The sequence below is a fragment of the Chiloscyllium plagiosum genome, unplaced genomic scaffold (genome assembly GCF_037043375.1).
Source record: "Chiloscyllium plagiosum isolate Xiang-an unplaced genomic scaffold, Cpla_swu_hap1 HiC_scaffold_5, whole genome shotgun sequence".
Classification (NCBI taxonomy): Eukaryota; Metazoa; Chordata; class Chondrichthyes; order Orectolobiformes; family Hemiscylliidae; genus Chiloscyllium; species Chiloscyllium plagiosum.
The window spans coordinates 72,489,195-72,509,014 of NW_028270143.1; the positions used below are offsets into that span (position 1 = coordinate 72,489,195).

Consider the following 19,820-nt stretch of genomic DNA (forward strand, 5'->3'; position numbering starts at 1 on the left):
GACTCAATAGGCCGAATGGCCTTACTTCCACTCCTGTGTCTTATGGTCTTATCTTTTTAACATCATATCACTTTATTAAAATATCCAGAAATATTTAGATCTGCTTCTTTCCAATATTACCAAGTTGGATGATGTCAAGCGAGAATTGAAAGATTATATCTTTCATCTTCCTTCTTAACCAGGTCCATGGAATTGAAGATTACTTGTTTCGTATTGGTGAAGTGAGTTCTGAGATGGCAGATAAATCAAATATGCAATCTGCAATCTCTGCAAAAACGCTCTCAAGTGGTGCTTGAATGGGAAGGAGGACAAATGGTTTACTAATTCATACAACCAGTATTCATTGTTTCCGCAACAGCTTAATTTTTGCTTCAGAAAATGTTTATGAGGCAATTATCCTCCTTGAAAATCTGGTATAAAATCACCTTTCATTTCCAACACCAAAAAAGAAAGATTGTAGTTTGCCCCATTCAGCGAAATCTGCTTTTCTATAGCAGCCCTGCAACTCTCCGTTTGTGAGTATATCAACCACCTGGCGTAAAAGAAAAAAGGATGTTTGATAGAATCCTCATGATGGATTCTCAACGTTAGTTTTCTCACCAATGATTTACATGGATAGAAAGTTAGGCAGTATTGTTGGAACAGGGTGTCTCTAAGACCCTGCAGACTCTGCAACCCTGACACTTAGCATATGTCAGGAAATTGCATAGCACCAGTCTGCAGTCAGTGAACCAGGCCACAACTTTATTTGAAGACAACAAGGTTAAGAGTTAAACTTTACACTTTTAACAACTCAATTAATCTACCTATTTGAAGTATTTTAGTGTTGTTTGAATAATAAGCTTTACATTTATTTGTAAAAAGTTATATTTATCACTGCCTCTTTCAAATTCATGAATATTATATGTTGATGGAAAATTTCAGGCTTTTACTCCCTTCACCACTAATACTGGTGCCTTTTGAGTATCCAGTGATTTTATAGTCAATGAATGATCACTGCACCCAGCTGTCATCTACTGGAACCGGTTGTCAAATAAGTCTTGTCTGGCCTGTTGCACTTGATATTGCCACACTCTAACATGCAGAAGGTGATGTTTCTTGTGCTCAATATAGTCATCTTCCTCGTCCAAAGATTGGTGCTGCCATCAGTTCTTCAGCCTCATTCACATTCTCTTGTTGCTTGCTCCAGTTGTTCAGAGCACAACATGCAAGGGTCATGCAGCACCCTCCATCTGGACTGTACTATAAGGTACACTCAGACTAATACAAGCAGCGGAACTTCATTTTCAGCAGGCTGATCGTCTGTTCCACTGTGGCCCTTGTCAAAGAATGTGCCACATTGCTCCGCCTCAGTTTGGGGGATTGTGAAACGGAGTAATTAGCCCTGGTCACAGAGGGTAGTCCTCATTCCCAATATCTATTCTTGACAGTCTATTGCACCCTACACCTAGGGGAAGCAAACTCTCTGCCCAGTCTGCATTACTGATCTCGTCACAGGGAAATGAGATAAAGTGGTGTAAGTTGGCACAAATAGGATTGGTAAAACCTCGGTATAGATTTGATTCCCTACAATGTGGAAACAGGCCCTTCGGCCCAACAAGTCCACACCGACCCTCCGAAGAGTAACCCACCCAGACCCATTTCCCTCTGACTAATGCACCTAACACTATGGGCAATTTAGCATGGCCAATTCACCTGACCTGCACATCTTTGGACTGTGGGAGCAAACCAGAGCACTGGAGGAAACCCACACAGACACGGGGAGAATGTCCAAACTCCACACAGACAGTCGCCTGAGGCTGGAATCGAACCTGGGACCCTCGTGCTGTGAGGTAGCAGTGCTAACCACTGAGCCACCGTGCCACTTATGGATGGATAGGTGAGATCCCACATACGTCTCCAATGGCACCTTGGAAGGATCCAGTTACATAAAAATTCAATGTATCTCTCACCTTGACAGTCACTCGCATAGGATGGCCACCTTGTTCTTCATGTCCCAGGAGCTATGCCAGCAGTCAACATACTTCTCAGACAGTGTTCCAGGACATCCTCAGCTTGTGCCTTGCTCATCTGGAGGAAATGACATCAAGAAGGACAGATCCTAGCCATCATATCTATCTTACACAACCAAAAGGGGACCTCCAGTTGTAACCTCTTCTCATGTGGGCAGCTCAGCATCCAGGGTTCCTACTGGCCCTTGGTCTGCTGTAGCATTTATTTCTGTTCCATTTCTCTGACCTTTGCATTGTCACAACTACCTTGGTTATGGCTGGATCCCTCAGTCATGTATACAATGAACATTTGTGAGGACCATAATAAACAGATCAGGTCTTTAGTTAAAGGAGCAGTCAGCATTCGCATCACTTGCAAATGATGGCTTAACATAATTCCCTAAACAGTGGTACATGGATCACTCTGACAAGGAGTGGGAAGCCTCTACACTGTAGCAACTAGGTTTCTGTACTTAACAAGAATTACTACTTATTACAAGTAGGTATGTGAACAGTAATAAACTGTTGGCATACAGCACTACTAATTAAAACTCTAATCCCCATATAAAGTCCTCCTTGGCATATGCACAGACAAACAAGCAGACAGAGAAAAATGGGTTAAGAGCAGCAGAACACTGGGAGGCAATTCCTGTTCATGGGTTGCTGAGATCATCCTTTTGGTTCTTAGAACATTCAGAACATTCCTCTTCAATCATCTTTCTTCAGATGGTCTGCAAGAGCTACAAAGTGACTGGTTAGTTTATAAAAGATCTCTGACTTATCAGTTAAAAGTTAACACAATGCAATGATTGCAAATGACTTCAGTCTGTATTCTGCAAGTGCATGATTATAGAGTCATACAGCATGAAAACAGACCCTTCAGTCCAGCTAGTCCAAGCTGAACATAATCCCAAACTAAACTAGTCCCACCTGCCTGCTCCTGGCCTGTATCCCTTCAAACCTTTCCTTTTAGCACAACTACCCAAATGTCTTATAAACATTGTAAATGTACCTGCATTCACCATTTTCTCAATAAGTTCATTCCACATGCGAATCACTCTCTATATAAAAATATTGCCACCTATGTCTTTTTTTAAGAATAGGCAAGGCAGAGATGTTGTGAGCATTGAAGTAGTCACAAAGTGAGTGAACACTAAGTAAGTGAGAGAGCGGTTTTGAGATCCATCCTGGTAGAATTCACACCCTTGGTGCGCATCCTGTGTGCACTGTGTCATTGCAGCAGCAAAGATAGATGCTGATTACTCTAATGTGCAGCATTGAAGTATTGAACAATCCTGTAAGTGAATCAGAGATATACCATGCTGATGTGTGGCACAGTGGCTGTCACGGCTGCCTCACAGTGCTAGGGACCTGGGTTCAATTCCAGCTTTGGGTGACTGTCTGTGTGGAGTTTGCAGGTTCTCCCCATGTCTGTGTGGGCTTATTCTAGTTTCCTCCCACAGTCCAAAAATGTGAAGGTTAGGTGGGTTGGCCATGCTGAATTGCCCAGTGGGTCTGGGTAGGATGCTCTTCAGAGGGCTGGTATGGACTCAATGGGCCAAATAGCCTGCTTCCACAATGTAGGGATTCTGTAAATTTTGCCCTTTCATAATCTTTGTATGTTTTGTTGCACTCAAATGTTCATTAGTCGAAAGGTTTAGATTGTTTCACAGAGGGGTACAATTATATGATTTGATTTTCTACTAATATGTAAAATTGAACCAACAAAGAGTGTGCTAAGTGTGCAGCTAGAAACCATGTAACATGTAGTGTTTGTTTGATGCAGATTATGCAAACAACTAATCAGGCATTTCTGGATATGCTTAATGACTTGATTGACATGACAACCCGTGAACTGACAAAAATGGAACGAACAAAATATGAAACACTTATCACCATTCATGTCCACCAGAAAGACATTTTTGATGATTTGGTATGTAATACCATCTTCAAAACAAGTGTTCACTAAAACTTGTTGGAAGATGTGCATGATTCTAATATTTACTTCTAATTTTGTATTAGGTTCGTATGAACATTAAATCCCCATTGGATTTTGAATGGCAAAAACAGTCTCGGTTTTACTTTATAGAGGACACAGACAAATGTATTATTCAGATCACAGATGTTGAGTTCAGCTATTGTAATGAGTACCTAGGCTGCACAGATCGACTTGTGATCACACCATTAACTGACAGGTAAGAAATATGAAGGAAATATGTATTATTTTTGCTTTTGGAGAAATTGTTTGGATTAAAGGCCAATTAATCCCCAGGCCTGATAATCCACACCCTTTAAGGAAGTGGCCCTAGAAATAGTGGATGCGTTTGTGTTCATCTTTCAACATTCTATCCAGTCTGGAGCAGTTCTTATGAATTGTAGGGTAGCTAATGTAATCTCAGTATTTTAAAAAAACAATGTAGAGAGAAAACTGGGAATTAGGTGAGTGAGCCTGACATTGGTCGTCTATTATAGAGCCCATTATAAAAGATTTAATGGCAGAGCATTTAGAAGACAGTGACAGGTTTGTGTAGTGTCAGCATGGATTGAGGAAAGGGAAATAATGCTTGACAAATCCACTCAAATTTCTTGAGGATGTAAAGTTAATAAGGTGGGACCAGTGGATGTGTTTTACTTTTACTTTCAACAGGGTCTTACATAGGAGTTTAGCATGTAAAGTTAAAGTGCATGGGAGTGGGGCAGTTTACTGACATGGAGCAGGTGAGGACTACAGATGCTGGAGATCAGAGTCGAAGAGTATGGTGCTGGAAAAGCACAGCTGGTCAGGCAGCATCCGAGGAGCAGGAGAGTCGACGTTTCAGACATAAGCCCTTCATCCGGAATGAGGCTCATTCCTGTTTACTGACATGGTTTGAGAATGTATTTGTTGTTAATACATCAATTTGTCTCATTTTATGCCACTTCTAATCTTCTTGTCCCTGAGATAGTAGCCAGCACAAATTCCTGATCAGTAAGTACCTGCTATCTGCAGGTCGCTGATTGTCTGTCCTGGTCAGACTGTTTCTTCACACAATCCCAATATGTTCAATGGCCATCATCTTTCATCCACACAAGCCAGCATAGGCAAATCACCAGCCTGACCACATTATGATACCTGCTTTCAGACCAGATCACACAGCACTTTATCCCTCAATACTTTACTTTGGAGCTCAGGATTTATGTCCTGCTGCAGCGTGTCTTACACGCAGGGCACACATGTAACTCATTCATCCCTACAGGATCTTTGCCTGCTTTCTTAATGCTCACTGGCTTTGCGCTTACTTGAAGACTGCCAGCCTCTATGTGGCTGACCTTGTTTTTCAGCGCACAGGATCTTGGTTTCAGGCTGCTGGACTTTGTGACTAACATTTTTAGTGCAGAGGAAGAAGCAAACAGCAGGTCACAGTGGGGAGAGCTGAACAGTCAAGGGGTGGATGTGTCGATGTGTGGCATCATGCTGTGTCAATGTCACACTTGGAGCATATGCCAGCAACTTACATGGCAAATACATTGCATATGTGAAAAGAAATGGCCTTATGTGGAAGGCAAAATGGAGCAGTCATTTGTAGAATGAAGGGAGAATATGGTCAGTCAGGGGATACCAATTTTATTTTTAACTATTTTTAATAGATGCACCATAGAAAGCAACCTATCAAGATGTATCACAATTTGTTATGCAACTGCTGTGCCCAAGACAAAAGAAAATTACAGAGAGTTGTGAATATAGCCCAGATGATCACTAAAACCAGCCTTCCATCCATTGACTCCGTCTACATTTCCCGCTGCCTTGGGAAAACGGACAACATAATCAAAGACCCGTCTCACCCTAGTTATACTATCTTCCACCCTCATCCATTGGGCAGAAAATATAAATGTTTGAAAACACATATGAACAGATTTCAGAACAGTGTCTTCCCTATTGTTATCAGACTTATGGACAAATAGCTCAAATTTTGAGTTGATCCTTCTCTGTATCTTCTCTGCAGCTGTAACACTATACTCTGCATTCTGTTCTATTAGAGCTGAAAATGTCTTGCTGGAAAAGCGCAGCAGGTCAGGAAGCATCCAAGGAGCAGGAGAATTGACGTTTCGGGCATGAGCCCTTCTTCAAGAATGAGGAAAGTGTGCCAAACAGGCTAAGATAAAAGGTAGGGAGGAGGGATTTGGGGGAGGGGTGTTGGAAATGCGATAGGTGGAAGGAGGTTAAGGTGAGGGTGATAAGGTGAGGGTGATAGGCCGGAGTGGGGGTGGGGGTGGAGAGGTCAGGAAGAAGATTGCAGGTTAGGAAGGTGGTTCTGAGTTCGAGGGTTGGGACTGAGACAAGGTAGGGGAAGGGGAAATGAGGAAACTGGAGAAGTCTGAGTTCATCCCTTGTGGTTGGAGGGTTCCTAGGCAGAAGATGAGGCGCTCTTCCTTCAACCGTCATGTTGCTATGGTCTGGCGATGGAGGAGTCCAAGGACCTGCATGTTCTTGGTGGAGTGGGAGGGGGAGTTGAAAAAGTGTTGAGCCACAAGGTGGTTGGGTTGGTTGGCCTGGGTGTCCCAGAGGTGTTCTCTGAAACGTTCCGCAAGTAGGTGGCCTGTCTCCCCAATATAGAGGAGGCCACATCGGGTGCAGCGGATGCAGTAAATGATGTGTGTGGAGGTGCAGGTGAATTTGTGGTGGATATGGAAGGATCCCTTGGGGCGTTGGAGGGAAGTAAGGGGGGGAGGTGTGGGCGCAAGTTTTGCATTTCTTGCGGATGCAGGGGAAGGTGCCGGGAGTGGAGGTTGGGTTGGTGGGGGGTGTGGCCCTGACGAGGGAGTCACAGAGGAAATGGTCTTTTCAGAACACTGATAGGGGAGGGGAGGGAAATATATCCCTGGTGGTGGGGTCTGTTTGGAGGTGGCGGAAATGGCGACGGATGATACGATGTATATGGAGGTTGGTGGGGTGGTAGGTGAGGACCAGTGGGGTTCTGTCCTGGTGGCGATTGGAGGGGCGGGGCTCAAGGGCAGAAGAGCGGGAAGTGGAGGAGATGCGGTGGAGAGCATCGTCGACCACGTCTGGGGGGAAATTGCGGTCTTTGAAGAAGGAGGCCATCTGGGTTGTTCGGTATTGGAACTGGTCCTCCTGGCAGCAGATGCGGCGGAGACGAAGGAATTGGGAATATGGGATGGTGTTTTTACAGGGGGCAGGGTGGGAGGAGGTGTAGTCTAGGTAGCTATGGGAGTCGGTCGGTTTATAGTAAATGTACGTGTTGATTCGGTCGCCCGAGATAGAAATGGAAAGGTCTAGGAAGGGGAGGGAGGAGTCTGAGACGGTCCAGGTAAATTTGAGGTCGGGGTGGAAGGTGTTGGTAAAGTGGATGAACTGTTCAACGTCCTCGTGGGAGCACGAGGCAGCGCCGATACAGTCACCGATGTAGTGAAGGAAAAGGTGGGGGGTGGTGCCAGTGTAGCTGCGGAAGGTGGGCTGTTCCACATATCCTACGAAGAGGCAGGCATAGCTGGGGCCCATGCGGGTGCCCATGGCTACTCCTTTGGTTTGGAGGAAGTGGGAGGATTGGCAAGAGAAGTTGTTCAGAGTGAGGACCAGTTCAGTCAGTCGAAGGAGGGTGTCAGTGGAAGGGTACTGGTTGGTACGGCGGGAAAGGAAGAAGTGAAGGGCTTTCAGGCCTTCGTGATGGGGAATGGAGGTGTACAGGGACTGGATGTCCATGGTGAAGATAAGGCGTTGGGGACCGGGGAAGCGAAAATCATGGAGGAGGTGGAGGGTGTGGGTGGTGTCCAGAATGTAGGTGGGGAGTTCTTGGACTAAAGGGGACAGGACCGTGTCGATGTATGCAGAGCTGAGTTCGGTGGAGCAGGAGCAGGCTGAGACAATGGGTCGGCCGGGGCAGTCAGGTTTGTGGATTTTGGGCAGGAGGTAGAAACGGGTGGTGCGGGGTTGTGGGACTATGAGGTTGGAGGTGGTGGATGGGAGATCCCCTGAGGTGATGAGGTTATGGATGGTCTGGGAGATGATGGTTTGGTGGTGGGAGGTGGGGCCATGGTCAAGGGGGCAGTAGGAGGAGGTGTACCCCACCTCCCACCACCAAACCATCGCCTCCCAGACCATCCATAACCTTATCATCTCGGGGGATCTCCCATCCACCACCTCCAACCTCATAGTCCCACAACCCCGCACCGCCCGTTTCTACCTCCTGCCCAAAATCCACAAACCTGACTACACCGGCCGACCCATTGTCTCAGCTTGCTCCTGCCCCACCGAACTCAGCTCTGCATACATCGACACGGTCCTGTCCCCCTTAGTCCAAGAACTCCCCACCTACGTTCGGGACACTACCCATGCCCTCCACCTCCTCCATGATTTTCTCTTCCCCGGTCCCCAACGCCTTATCTTCACCATGGACATCCAGTCCCTGTACACCTCCATTCCCCATCACGAAGGCCTGAAAGCCCTTCACTTCTTCCTTTCCCGCCGTACCAACCAGTACCCTTCCACTGACACCCTCCTTCGACTGACTGAACTGGTCCTCACTCTGAACAACTTCTCTTGCCAATCCTCCCACTTCCTCCAAACCAAAGGAGTAGCCATGGGCACCCGCATGGGCCCCAGCTATGCCTGCCTCTTCGTAGGATATGTGGAACAGTCCATCCTCCGCAGCTACACTGGCACCACCCCCCCACCTTTTCCTCCACTACATCGATGACTGTATCGGCGCTGCCTCATGCTCCCACGAGGACGTTGAACAGTTCATCCACTTTACTAACACCTTCCACCCCGATCTCAAATTTACCTGGACCATCTCAGACTCCTCCCTCCCCTTCCTAGACCTTTCCATTTCTATCTCGGGCGACCGAATCAACACGTACATTTACTATAAACCGACCGACTCCCACAGCTACCTGGACTATACCTCCCCCCACCCTGCCCCCCTGTAAAAACACCATCCCATATTCCCAATTCCTTCGTCTCCGCCGCATCTGCTGCCAGGAGGACCAGTTCCAATACCGAACAACCCAGATGGCCTCCTTCTTCAAAGAATACAATTTCCCCCCCGAGACGTGGTCGACGATGCTCTCCACCGCATCTCCTCCACTTCCCGCTCCTCCACCCTTGAGCCCCGCCCCTCCAATCGCCACCAGGACAGAACCCCACTGGTCCTCACCTACCACCCCACCAACCTCCATATACAGCGTATCATCCCCGTCGCCATTTCCGCCACCTCCAAACGGACCACACCACCAGGGATATATTTCCCTCCCCTCCCCTATCAGCGTTCCGAAAAGACCACTTCCTCTGTGAGTCCCTCGTCAGGTCCACACCCCGCACCAACCCAACCTCCACTCCCGGCATCTTCCCCTGCAACCATAAGAAATGCAAAACTTGTGCCCACACCTCCCCCCTTACTTCCCTCCAAGGCCCCAAGGGATCCTTCCATATCCACCACAAATTCACCTGCACCTCCACACAGATCATTTACTGCATCCGCTGCACCCGATGTGGCCTCCTCTATATTGGGGAGACAGGCCGCCTCCTTGCGGAACAATTCAGAGAACACCTCTGGGACACCCGGACCAACCAACTCAACCACCCCGTGGCTCAACACTTCAACTCCCCTCCCACTCCACCAAGGACATGCAGGTCCTTGGACTCCTCCATCGCCAGACCATAGTAACATGACGGCTGGAGGAAAAGCGCCTCATCTTCCGCCTAGAAACCCTCCAACCACGGGATGAACTCAGACTTCTCCAGTTTCCTCATTTCCCCCCCCCCCCACCTTGTCTCAGTCCCAACCCTCGAACTCAGCACCACCTTCCTAACCTGCAATCTTCTTCCTGACCTCTCCACCCCCACCCCCACTCCGGCCTATCACCTTCACCTTATCACCCTCACCTTAACCTCCTTCCAACTATCGCATTTCCAACACCCCTCCCCCAAGTCCCTCCTCCCTACCTTTTATCTTAGCCTGTTTGGCACACTTTCCTCATTCCTGAAGAAGGGCTCATGCCCGAAACGTCGATTCTCCTGTTCCCTGGATGCTGCCTGACCTGCTGTGCTTTTCCGGCAACATATTTTCAGCTCTGATCTCCAGCATCTGCAGTCCTCACTTTCTCCTATTGTGTTCTATTACCCTGATGTACTCATGTAAGATATGATTTGTCTGGTTAGCATGCAATACAATACTTTTCACTGTACACGTGACAATAATAAATCAAATCAAATCAAATCAAAATACGATCACAGTCAGTCAAAGGCTCATCCGATTCTAGTCCAGGGAGTTGGTCACCATCAGTGAGTTGTTTGCTCTTTCAGGGATCTGTGTCCTTCAATCTGAGATGGTTAATCGTACAGTTCAAGTGCAACCACTCTGGGAATCACAGGTAGGAAAGCTCAGATGCAATATAGACATCAGTCTAGAATGAGTCAGGATTGTCCTTCAAGCCAGTTTGTCCTTCACGGGTTTGCTCAGTAATGGTCATTGTCTTATTATGGGCTGTCCATAAAGTCCTGGGAAAGTGGGCAACTCAGGCCTTGGGATAGGTTTTATTGCCATGAGCAAATGATGACATTGATAGGTGAAAATTGTAGTTAGTAGGGTTGTACCTTGTAGACAATAGGAGGGAGCCAGAAGCTTTTAGAATAAGAGGATTGATCTGGTTCCATATGGAGAGGGTGTTGGGTAGACAAGAACATGGGAAATTTCAAAGTTAAGGGCTCTGGGGGTAAAGTATGCATATAAATTATAAAATGAAGAGGTATGGGTGGGTTGCGCTTCGGCGGGTCGGTATGGGCTTGTTGGGCCGAAGGGCCTGATTCCACACTGTAATGTAATCCGTAATCTGTAAGAGCCTCAATGGAAACTTGGAAAGCTCAAAAGAGCATTGGAGCCAAAGGGACAGCAACAAAGGGAACATGAAATATGGGCAAAATTTTGTGTAACAGGCACAACTCATTCAAAGAACATGAAATTGGATCCTTGCCATCTAGGAATTAAAACCAACTGCTCAATAACTGCACAAAATGGCTGACACCACATGCAAAGCGGGCAAAGTAAATTGCTGCTTCATCCTTCAGTCTAGAGTAAAGTCCTTGGAATTGGAGACTGTATTCAGACAGTTACAGTAACCTTACCTCCACTCATTCAGTAACATCACCCCTGCCCCCTGGCTTCATTATCAAAGAATGCATATTGAAATCTTGGCCTCAAACAGTCAGGAGCACCACATTTTGAGTACTAATGCCCTCTTTGTTGTGTCAGCAATGCAACTATCACGAGAACAAGGCATTTAAAATCAGAACTTGAACTTTCCATTTCACAAGCACAAGCTGGCACTGAGAGACAATGTTTCACAGCTGTCAGGTCTTCACATTGAAATGTAAGTATATAATGACATGGCCTTTGATGTGGAACAAAGACTTTTTTTGTGGAGCTCATGGTGGTAGTTTAATGATGGCTTGCTGGCAGAATTCTACTATCATTGCTAAAAATTTTGGTTTTACAAAGTACAATTGGAGAATGTCACATACTTCAGAGCTCCTTGGGAAACCTCAATAGCACACTGTGTGAGGGTGTTTCATGAGGCTTCAATACTATGGATGACAGGGCTGAGAACATTTTTAATAAACCTGTGTTATCTTTCTGACATCCCTCTCCAATACCTGTTCACGGATCTTACATGGAGATTACCATGGCTGCAGTCCTGAATGTCATGGTTCAAAGATCCCCGGAATCTGAGTTGCTTGTGAGTCATGACCAATGCTTGTTGGTTGCAATTTCTTACATGCATGGGCTGCTCATCTTTCATATGCGTGCAGCTTAACCAGGTCTGAGAGTGAAAATATAATTGCACATATTTCTGTAGTGCAGGTGAGCATATATTTACACAATTGAAAGGTTACCTTTGGTGATGTGTTTCCCTTGCCATTAATGTACTCTGAGTAAGTTTATTTCCTCATCTAAGTATAGTGCCAATCTCAGCAGGATAGAGCCTGCGCTGAAAGTGACTCCGCTTGAAAGAGTCAGGCAGTCAATCCTGGACTCCCTTGGGCCTAGAGAGTTCTCTGATTGAGATTGTCCTGCCCTGATTCAGGCTCACTCTCCTCAAGTTGAACTACTGCAAGCTTTGAGATCACAGGCAGAGGCAAAATAGGGAGGCCGGGCACCTTTGGAGTATCCTGAGGAGGACCTTCTCGGAATCCTGCCTGAGGCTTCATCTTCCCACAATGCCTGCTGGCATCACCCTCATTTCCTGAGAGAAAGGGGCATTTGGAGTGATGTAGAGGTCCCTTGTTCCCTCTCAACTTGCCACATATGCTGAGCACATGTGGCCAGAGTAATGGGGTGGAGGTCCAAGTGAAAGCCAGCAGTTACTGAGTGTACTGCCCTTGGCTCTGTATAGTGGTTACCAACCTGTCGGCAGAGGCTACCAGGCAAATGCATGCCAAAGGCAGCACTGTGTTGATAACATTAGTGGACTCCTCCATTATTCAATCCAGCTCACTGACTGCCTCTGACAAGCCTTTCTGCTGTTCCTGTCTGTGCATTTGGCTGAGACCAAAGGATCATCTTCTGCCTGGAACTTAGCAGGTGCCAGATTCCAGTCGTTCCCTGAGTTCCAGAGACCTGGGGCATTTCCTTCTCACCAACTGTGGAGATGTGGCAGTGATATGCTCACCAGAATGTGCCCCTGAGTCTAATCTAGATGGAGAACCTATCCGGGGTGAAAGTCTCTGAGCTGGTGGAGGCTGCTCAGTGAAGACCTTGTTCGGGAATCCTCGGTGTGTTCAGTGTTTCCTCCTCAGAGTAGAAGGTGGAGCTGAGGATCTCAGAGCTGGCCTGTTCTTCCTTTGTATCATGTTGGTGCTCGCAGAAGAGAAAAAAGGGAATTAGTTGTCTAAGAGGGATAAAACCTTGTGCAGATTAAGAATAAATTAGCTCTTGTGGTGATAGGAGAACAACACAGTCAAGCTTACTGAGTTGATTAAGCATTGAGCTGTCCTTGTCCCTCACATGAATGATCATGTTCTTCTCTGGTTCATTCAAGAATGTTCTCCTCATGGGGCCTGATGTCTTCCAATTGCAACCCATCCTGGACCTCTTAGCCCAGTTGTCAAGGGCTTATATTCCTTGTAGTGAGACACTGGGAGGGATTGAGTATAATGGAAAAGTAGTTGGTGATGATGTTTAAGTGGGAGAGGTGAGGGAGCGTCCCCGGTGATTCACTCCAAAGCACTTAGAGCAGCGAGGGTTAGTTGTTTAGAAGGTTGGGGTGTGAGAGCCATGGTGTGGTGCTGATGCATGCAATAGTAAGAGGTGTAGTCTAGGTGAGATACGTGTGCGGAAGCAGAGTTAGAGTGAGTGATGGTCCTTTGTGGTGCAGCAGAGAGAGGATGACACTTATCCTAGTGGAGCACAGAAGACCATTGACTTTTTTCCTGCACTGTTTGGCTTCATCTAGCACATATATAATCTGTCTGCAATCCAGTCCAGGATGCATTGGGCTGGTAGGTGGTCTCCCATGGTGGTCAGCTGGAGAACAATGTCATCCTCTCCACTAGCCTGTCCATCAGCACCTCCAGTTTCCTGGCTGTGAAGCAGGATGTGAGCTTTTCTTTCTGTGCCATAATGGTGCAATGCTGCAAAGTAGCAATTCTGGGCCTACAGCACCTAAAGTGATATGCAGCTGGCTTTAAATATGGCACCTACAATGCAAATAGCAGGAGGACCCAGCAGATCAGCATATACCCGTCAGCGGCCTCTGATTCCATATGAAGGGTCCCAAAGAGCCCTGATCCATAATTAACATGGTGAAGAGCAGAGGATTGTTATAATAAAGTTATCCCGGGCCATGACAGACTGAGCATTATGAATCTCTTTAATTGAATTTTAAGTGAGAATATTCCATCCTGTGTTTAATTCCAAAGTTTATATTTGAATATAAGTTGTGAACAACAGTACTCCAATGCTGATCATTGTAGGTTTCCACTTCTACTTTTTGACAGTCTGAACATTTGTTTGAACTATGGTGCCATAAGTGGTGACTTGTAAAGTTTTCGCTGTACTCCAATGGTACATATGACTATAAAGCAAATTCAATTCAATTCAACTCTCTGCTTTATGTAGCCAGCTAGGTGACCATGCTGTAACAAGTCCTGAGACCCTGCAAGCTCTGACCTGACTAATCTATAACACAGTACCTTACCAGAATCCTGTTGGAAGATTTAGATATATTATACCTACTACCTTATTATAGTCTGCTCTGCTCCCCCTTTAACGAATTCAGTTAGTTTTGGCAAATGTACCTTCACTTTTGAAATCCATGCTGACTACTCATTATTATGCTTTGATTTCTTGATAATTTGCTTGTTTAGCAGGGATAGCATTATCTTTTATATCACTGGGACATTACATTTTAATTATAAATTATTAAATACCTGTCTTTGTATACCCATTTCAGATGTTACATTACACTGTCTCAGGCCTTAGGGATGAGTATGGGTGGTGCACCAGCAGGACCTGCAGGTACAGGAAAAACAGAGACCACCAAGGACATGGGCAAATGTCTTGGAAAGTATGTTGTTGTGTTTAATTGCTCAGATCAGATGGATTATAGAGGCCTTGGTCGCATCTACAAAGGTAAAAGTGATCTTTTTATTTTCTTTGAGCATCTCTGAGATGTAGTATAGTGAATAAACATCCAAAGATTTCCACATTACCTTGTTGTTTTGAGAGATGAAGTAAAGAAGAGTTTGCATTTGTATCAAGACTTCAACATATCCCAAAGCATCTTTCAGCTAATTCAATAATTTTGAGGTGTAGTCACTGTTGCAATGTAACACCAGGAGTAAAATACAGTGTTCAGTTTTTTTGGGAAATGATTGGTCAGACAATTTTAGGTTTCAGGCCTCTGAATTATTGATCTTTCCCTTTAGGTCTTGCTCAGTCTGGTGCATGGGGTTGCTTTGATGAATTCAACCGTATTGAATTGCCTGTGCTGTCAGTAGCTGCTCAACAAATCTACATTGTATTGCAATGTAAGAAGAACAAAAAGCCCCAGTTTTATTTCACTGATGGTGATGTCGTAGAAATGGACAGAGAGTTTGGTATCTTCCTAACAATGGTAAGGGACCCTTCAATATTAAAGATCAAAATTAATATTTGCTGAAGTAAATTTGCAGTTTTCTTCTAAATATTAATCTAGCTGAAAGAAATTATATTTTGCAGGAGAATGTTTGTCATACTGTAGGGAGTCTATGATTCCATGATATATTTCACATCTAAATAAGTCAATTTTGCCAGTAATCGCTTTTAATCAATGTTAATTTTAGAACCCAGGTTATGCAGGACGTCAGGAGCTTCCTGAAAATCTAAAGATTCAGTTCCGTACAGTAGCCATGATGGTGCCTGATCGTGCCATTATAATGCGTGTCAAGTTGGCTAGTGCTGGTTTCCGTGATAACCAAATTCTTAGTCGCAAGTTTTATACACTCTACAAACTCTGTGAGGAGCAATTATCAAAACAGGTACACTTAACTACTGTTTATGGTAGCATGTAAGGCTGGTTTTTGTTGTCAGTGGAAATGTAATGGGATGTCTGGCTGATATCAAACAGGGCCTGCTGCGAAGATCTGTGGAGCTTTGTAGCCTGGATTCCCTTTCTTTAAAGCTAATTTGAATCTGGTGCTCAGACAAGAGATCATCATGTGTCCAGCGATGGTATTGCCAGTAACCAAGGCAAGAAGCCTATTGCATTGATATATTTACATAGTTGGCAAACCAGGAAATAAAATGCCGTAATTATGTTTTCAATTTTTGAAAATGTAGTTTTACAGGGGATGAAATAAATTATTCAGATAAGCATGTAGGATTTGGATGGAAACTGAAATATTGAGAACAAATCTTCTTTGAACAAAACGCCATTTCAAATATTATTTCAAAATTAGGAACAATGAGGTGTAACTAGGGCTTGAATGTTTACAAATCATTCAATAAGTTCATTCTGTGAACAAAATAAAACTTGTACAGTGAGTATACAATGCATTTTAGCAATTTTTGGGAAGAAACTAAATTGAGGCTCCTTCATAATGCATAGAATTTTCAAATGATATAAAACTCACTGCCATTGAAAGTTTTTTACAAGTTTCTTAGACAAGTAACAAAATTGCAAAATAGGCAGATGTCTTGACTTATAAAAGCATATTTTTGTTTAGTTAGACGGAATTGAAAATGAGATATATTTTACCAGAATTTGGCTAAGTGTCAATTTTGAGAAATTTCATGGAGATTATTTGTCCATGTGTTTGAGTAAGTTTTTTCACCAGGAATCCAGGACTGCACTCAAATACAAGGCTTACTTGTATTCTAGGCTCTGTCTAACTTTTACAATACCTTATTAATATTCATTGTTGCTCACAATGTTGTTTGAATGGTATTGCTTATTATTCTACATCGACAGGTGCACTATGACTTTGGTTTGCGAAACATTCTGTCTGTGCTGAGAACTCTGGGTGCTGTCAAAAGATCAAACCCAAATGAACCGGAGAAAACAGTGGTGATGAGAGTTCTGCGTGACATGAATCTTTCTAAGCTGGTATGTGTGCAGAAACAGATTCGCATTTTGAAGGAGGGTCTTTTGTTCCTATTCATTGCTTTTAAATGAACTGTTGCAATATTTGGACCTCTTCAATGCATGGGTACTATTTATTATACATTTAAATTAAAAAAAGACTAATTTTGTTTGATTTGATTGATGAATTATATCCACATATTTTTAAAGAAATTATACGATGGGTGGCATAGCATTTTTACTTATATTTAATAGCTTATTAGAAAATTCTCTAGTGCTGGAGGACTGGAAGATGGATAGCGTGATCATTGTATTTATGAAGAGGGACAGAACATACCCAGGGAATTATAGACAGTTGGCAAACATTAGTCGGAGGAAAACTAATGCAACCTGTACAAGTGGAGAGAATGGAACAACATCTAAAATCAGAAACAAAAGTAGAAATTGCTGGGAAAACTCAGCAGGTCGGATGGCATCTGTGGAGAGGAATCAGAGTTAATGCTTCACTCCAGTGATCCTTCTTCAGGACACTCAATGGACCTGAAACACTAACTCTGCTTTCTCTCTGCGGATGCTGCCAGAGCTGTGGATTTTTTCCAGCAGTTTCAGATTTTGTTTCTGATTTCCAGCATTTGCAGCTTTTTTTTTCTTAAATGAGAAACATAATTAATGAATAGTTAGCATCAGTTTCAAAAGGGAAAGTATTACTTGACCAGACGTAAAGTTTTTTAAGAGGTAACAGAGAGAGTAGACAAAGGTAATGCAGTAAATGGAATTTATCTGTATATTCAAAAGACTTTGATAAAATGCCTGATGTTAAGCTATTGAATAAGGTCAGAGAATGTGGTGTCAGGGACAAGTGACAGAATGGAATACACTCTGGCCTCAAAATAGAAAGCAGAGATGGGTCTGGTCATTCAGACTGGCAGAAGGTAGTGGTGTTCCAAAAGATCTATGCTGAGAATCAATACTGAGGAGGGCTGCAACAAGCAGAGGAAAAGGTGCTTCTTTGAGTTCTCCAATTCCAAATAACTTTTCCACCCATCCCCCAACTCCCTTTCCAGCCCCCTTCCTCCCTTCCATTCCTCTGACTAATCCTTCCTTCTAGCTACCAGCTGGATTCTTTTCTCCCATTGACCAACCGGGTCGTACCCACCACCTGTGTTCACCTATCCCTACCTCACCACTCCGCCCCTCTCCCCACCCAAAACCCTTCCCCCACTTTCGCTTTATCTGCAGCTCCGCATACCCCACCCTGAGTCCTGATGAAGGGTTACATCCGAAACATTGACTTCTCCGCCTCCTGATGCTGTCTGGCTTGTTGTGTTCTTTCGGCCTCCCACTTGACTACTTTGGATTCTAGCGCTTGCAGTTTATTTTGTTTGGATTGGCTGGCAGGACTTTAACATGGAGGCCTGTGATTTGCAGAGAAGCTTGCTCCTTCAGCTCTTAACTCTCTGATCTGGAGAGATTTCTCATTGGTTGCGGGGAGGGGAGGGGAATGTGGAGAGTAAACCACCACTGAACACATTTGTACCTGTACTTAGGAGCTACAGGATTAAATCTCAGCCATAGAGCATGACAGCATAGAAATAATCCATTCATCCCCTTGAAGCTGTGTTGGATATTTTGAAGAAGAATCCAGTGTTTTGTACTTATCCACATCTTTGCCATATTATTACAGTTCTTTCTCCTTCAAGCATTTATCTAATTCCCTTACAAATATCACTTTAAAATCTGTTTCCACCATGCTGTCAGACATACATTGCAAATCCTAAACACTTAATGCTTGAAGTAGATTTTGCTTGTGTAATCTCTGTTTCTTTTACTAATCACATTAGATTTTTTGCGCTCGGCTTATAAAGCTTTCAGCGATTAGATATAAAAAGGACCTAAGACGCAGCTTTTTCATGCAGAGGATGGTGCATGTATGGTGGAGGCTGGCACAATTACAACATTTAAAAAGGCATCTGGATGGGTGTACAAATAGGAAGGGTTTAGAGGGATATGGGCCAAATGTTGGCAAATGGGACTAGATTAATTTAAGATATCTTGTTGGCATGGACGAGTTGGACCGAAGGTTCTGTTTCTGTGCTGTACATCTCTATGACTATGACTTCAGTGTGAAAAATAAATCTCAGAATACTTGCGAACATTAAGATCCCTTTAAGTTTTGGGGGAAATGATGCCTCCTGACTTGTATCTTTGTATCTGACCTGGTTGGCGAGAGCAAGATGTAGCAAGATATAACTAGGATAGGGTGCTAATTGCATTATTGGACCTCAATTTACATTTATGTGTTAGGTATTCTTTCTGAGGACTACTGGAAGCCGTGATCACTAGGATGCAGGTCCATTAGGAAGGTTAGGGTGGATGTCAACACAGTAGTAAGTCAGCACAGATACCAGCACTTAATTTGCACTTACATCATGCCAACTTTAAGTTTAAACAGGACAACAGTAACATGAAAATTCTCCTTCTCAGTTTGTATTGCTTTTACAGTTGTACTATGCTTCTCTACATAGATAGGAAATAGATAGCAGACTTTTGGGTGCTTCCTCGCCAAATTTATCCATGTATATTTTTGTATGTGACCCAACTCAGAAATAATAGAATAACAGGAGAAAGTATTTCACAATGAAAAATTATTTATTCTGTTTAGGTGGATGAAGATGAACCTTTATTCATGAGTTTGATCAATGACTTATTTCCTGGAATTACATTGGATAAAGCAGGTTACCCTGAACTAGAAGCTGCTATTGAGAAACAAACAATGGATGCTGGGATTATTTACCATCCTCCATGGATCCTGAAGCTCATTCAACTCTATGAAACTCAAAGAGTCCGACATGGTTAGAGTGCACTTTATTGAAGAGTAGAACAAAATATGCTACAGACATGATGAATGTGCAAGTTAGAAAAAGACTAATCCACACATTTATGATTGAATTGGCTTTCCATCTGCTATTTTTGTAAATAACCACTTAAAGTTCTAAAAATTAATTTTGCAAAGGATGCTTCATGCAAATAATACTGAGCTTGTTAATGATGATCTTGCCTAGCGCACGTCCTATGTGGTGTAACCTGTATACCTTACTCTGTCCAAGTTTTTTTCACCCTATGATCTGCATGTCCTTGCTTACTATAATCTGCTCACAAACAAAGCTTTTCACTGTACTTAAGTACATGTGACAATAAATCAAATCAAATAAATCAGGTTACGTATTGTTGTTTCTATGGCAATCTTTTTGTGTAAAACATGTTGTTGCATCTGTG

At 44.0% G+C, this 19,820-nt stretch overlaps 1 protein-coding gene across 1 annotated transcript in view; it reads left to right on the plus strand.

Annotated features, from left to right (window-relative positions):
• LOC122549951 (dynein axonemal heavy chain 5) overlaps positions 1-19,820 on the plus strand; it is a 366,961-nt gene that overhangs the window by 171,584 nt on the left and 175,557 nt on the right. Inside the window, exons 39-45 of the mRNA XM_043690232.2 lie at positions 3,778-3,924; positions 4,014-4,186; positions 14,436-14,614; positions 14,911-15,098; positions 15,307-15,501; positions 16,434-16,568; positions 19,207-19,396. Coding sequence (XP_043546167.2) covers positions 3,778-3,924; positions 4,014-4,186; positions 14,436-14,614; positions 14,911-15,098; positions 15,307-15,501; positions 16,434-16,568; positions 19,207-19,396 — 1,207 coding nt within the window. The remainder of the gene's footprint in view (positions 1-3,777; positions 3,925-4,013; positions 4,187-14,435; positions 14,615-14,910; positions 15,099-15,306; positions 15,502-16,433; positions 16,569-19,206; positions 19,397-19,820) is intronic.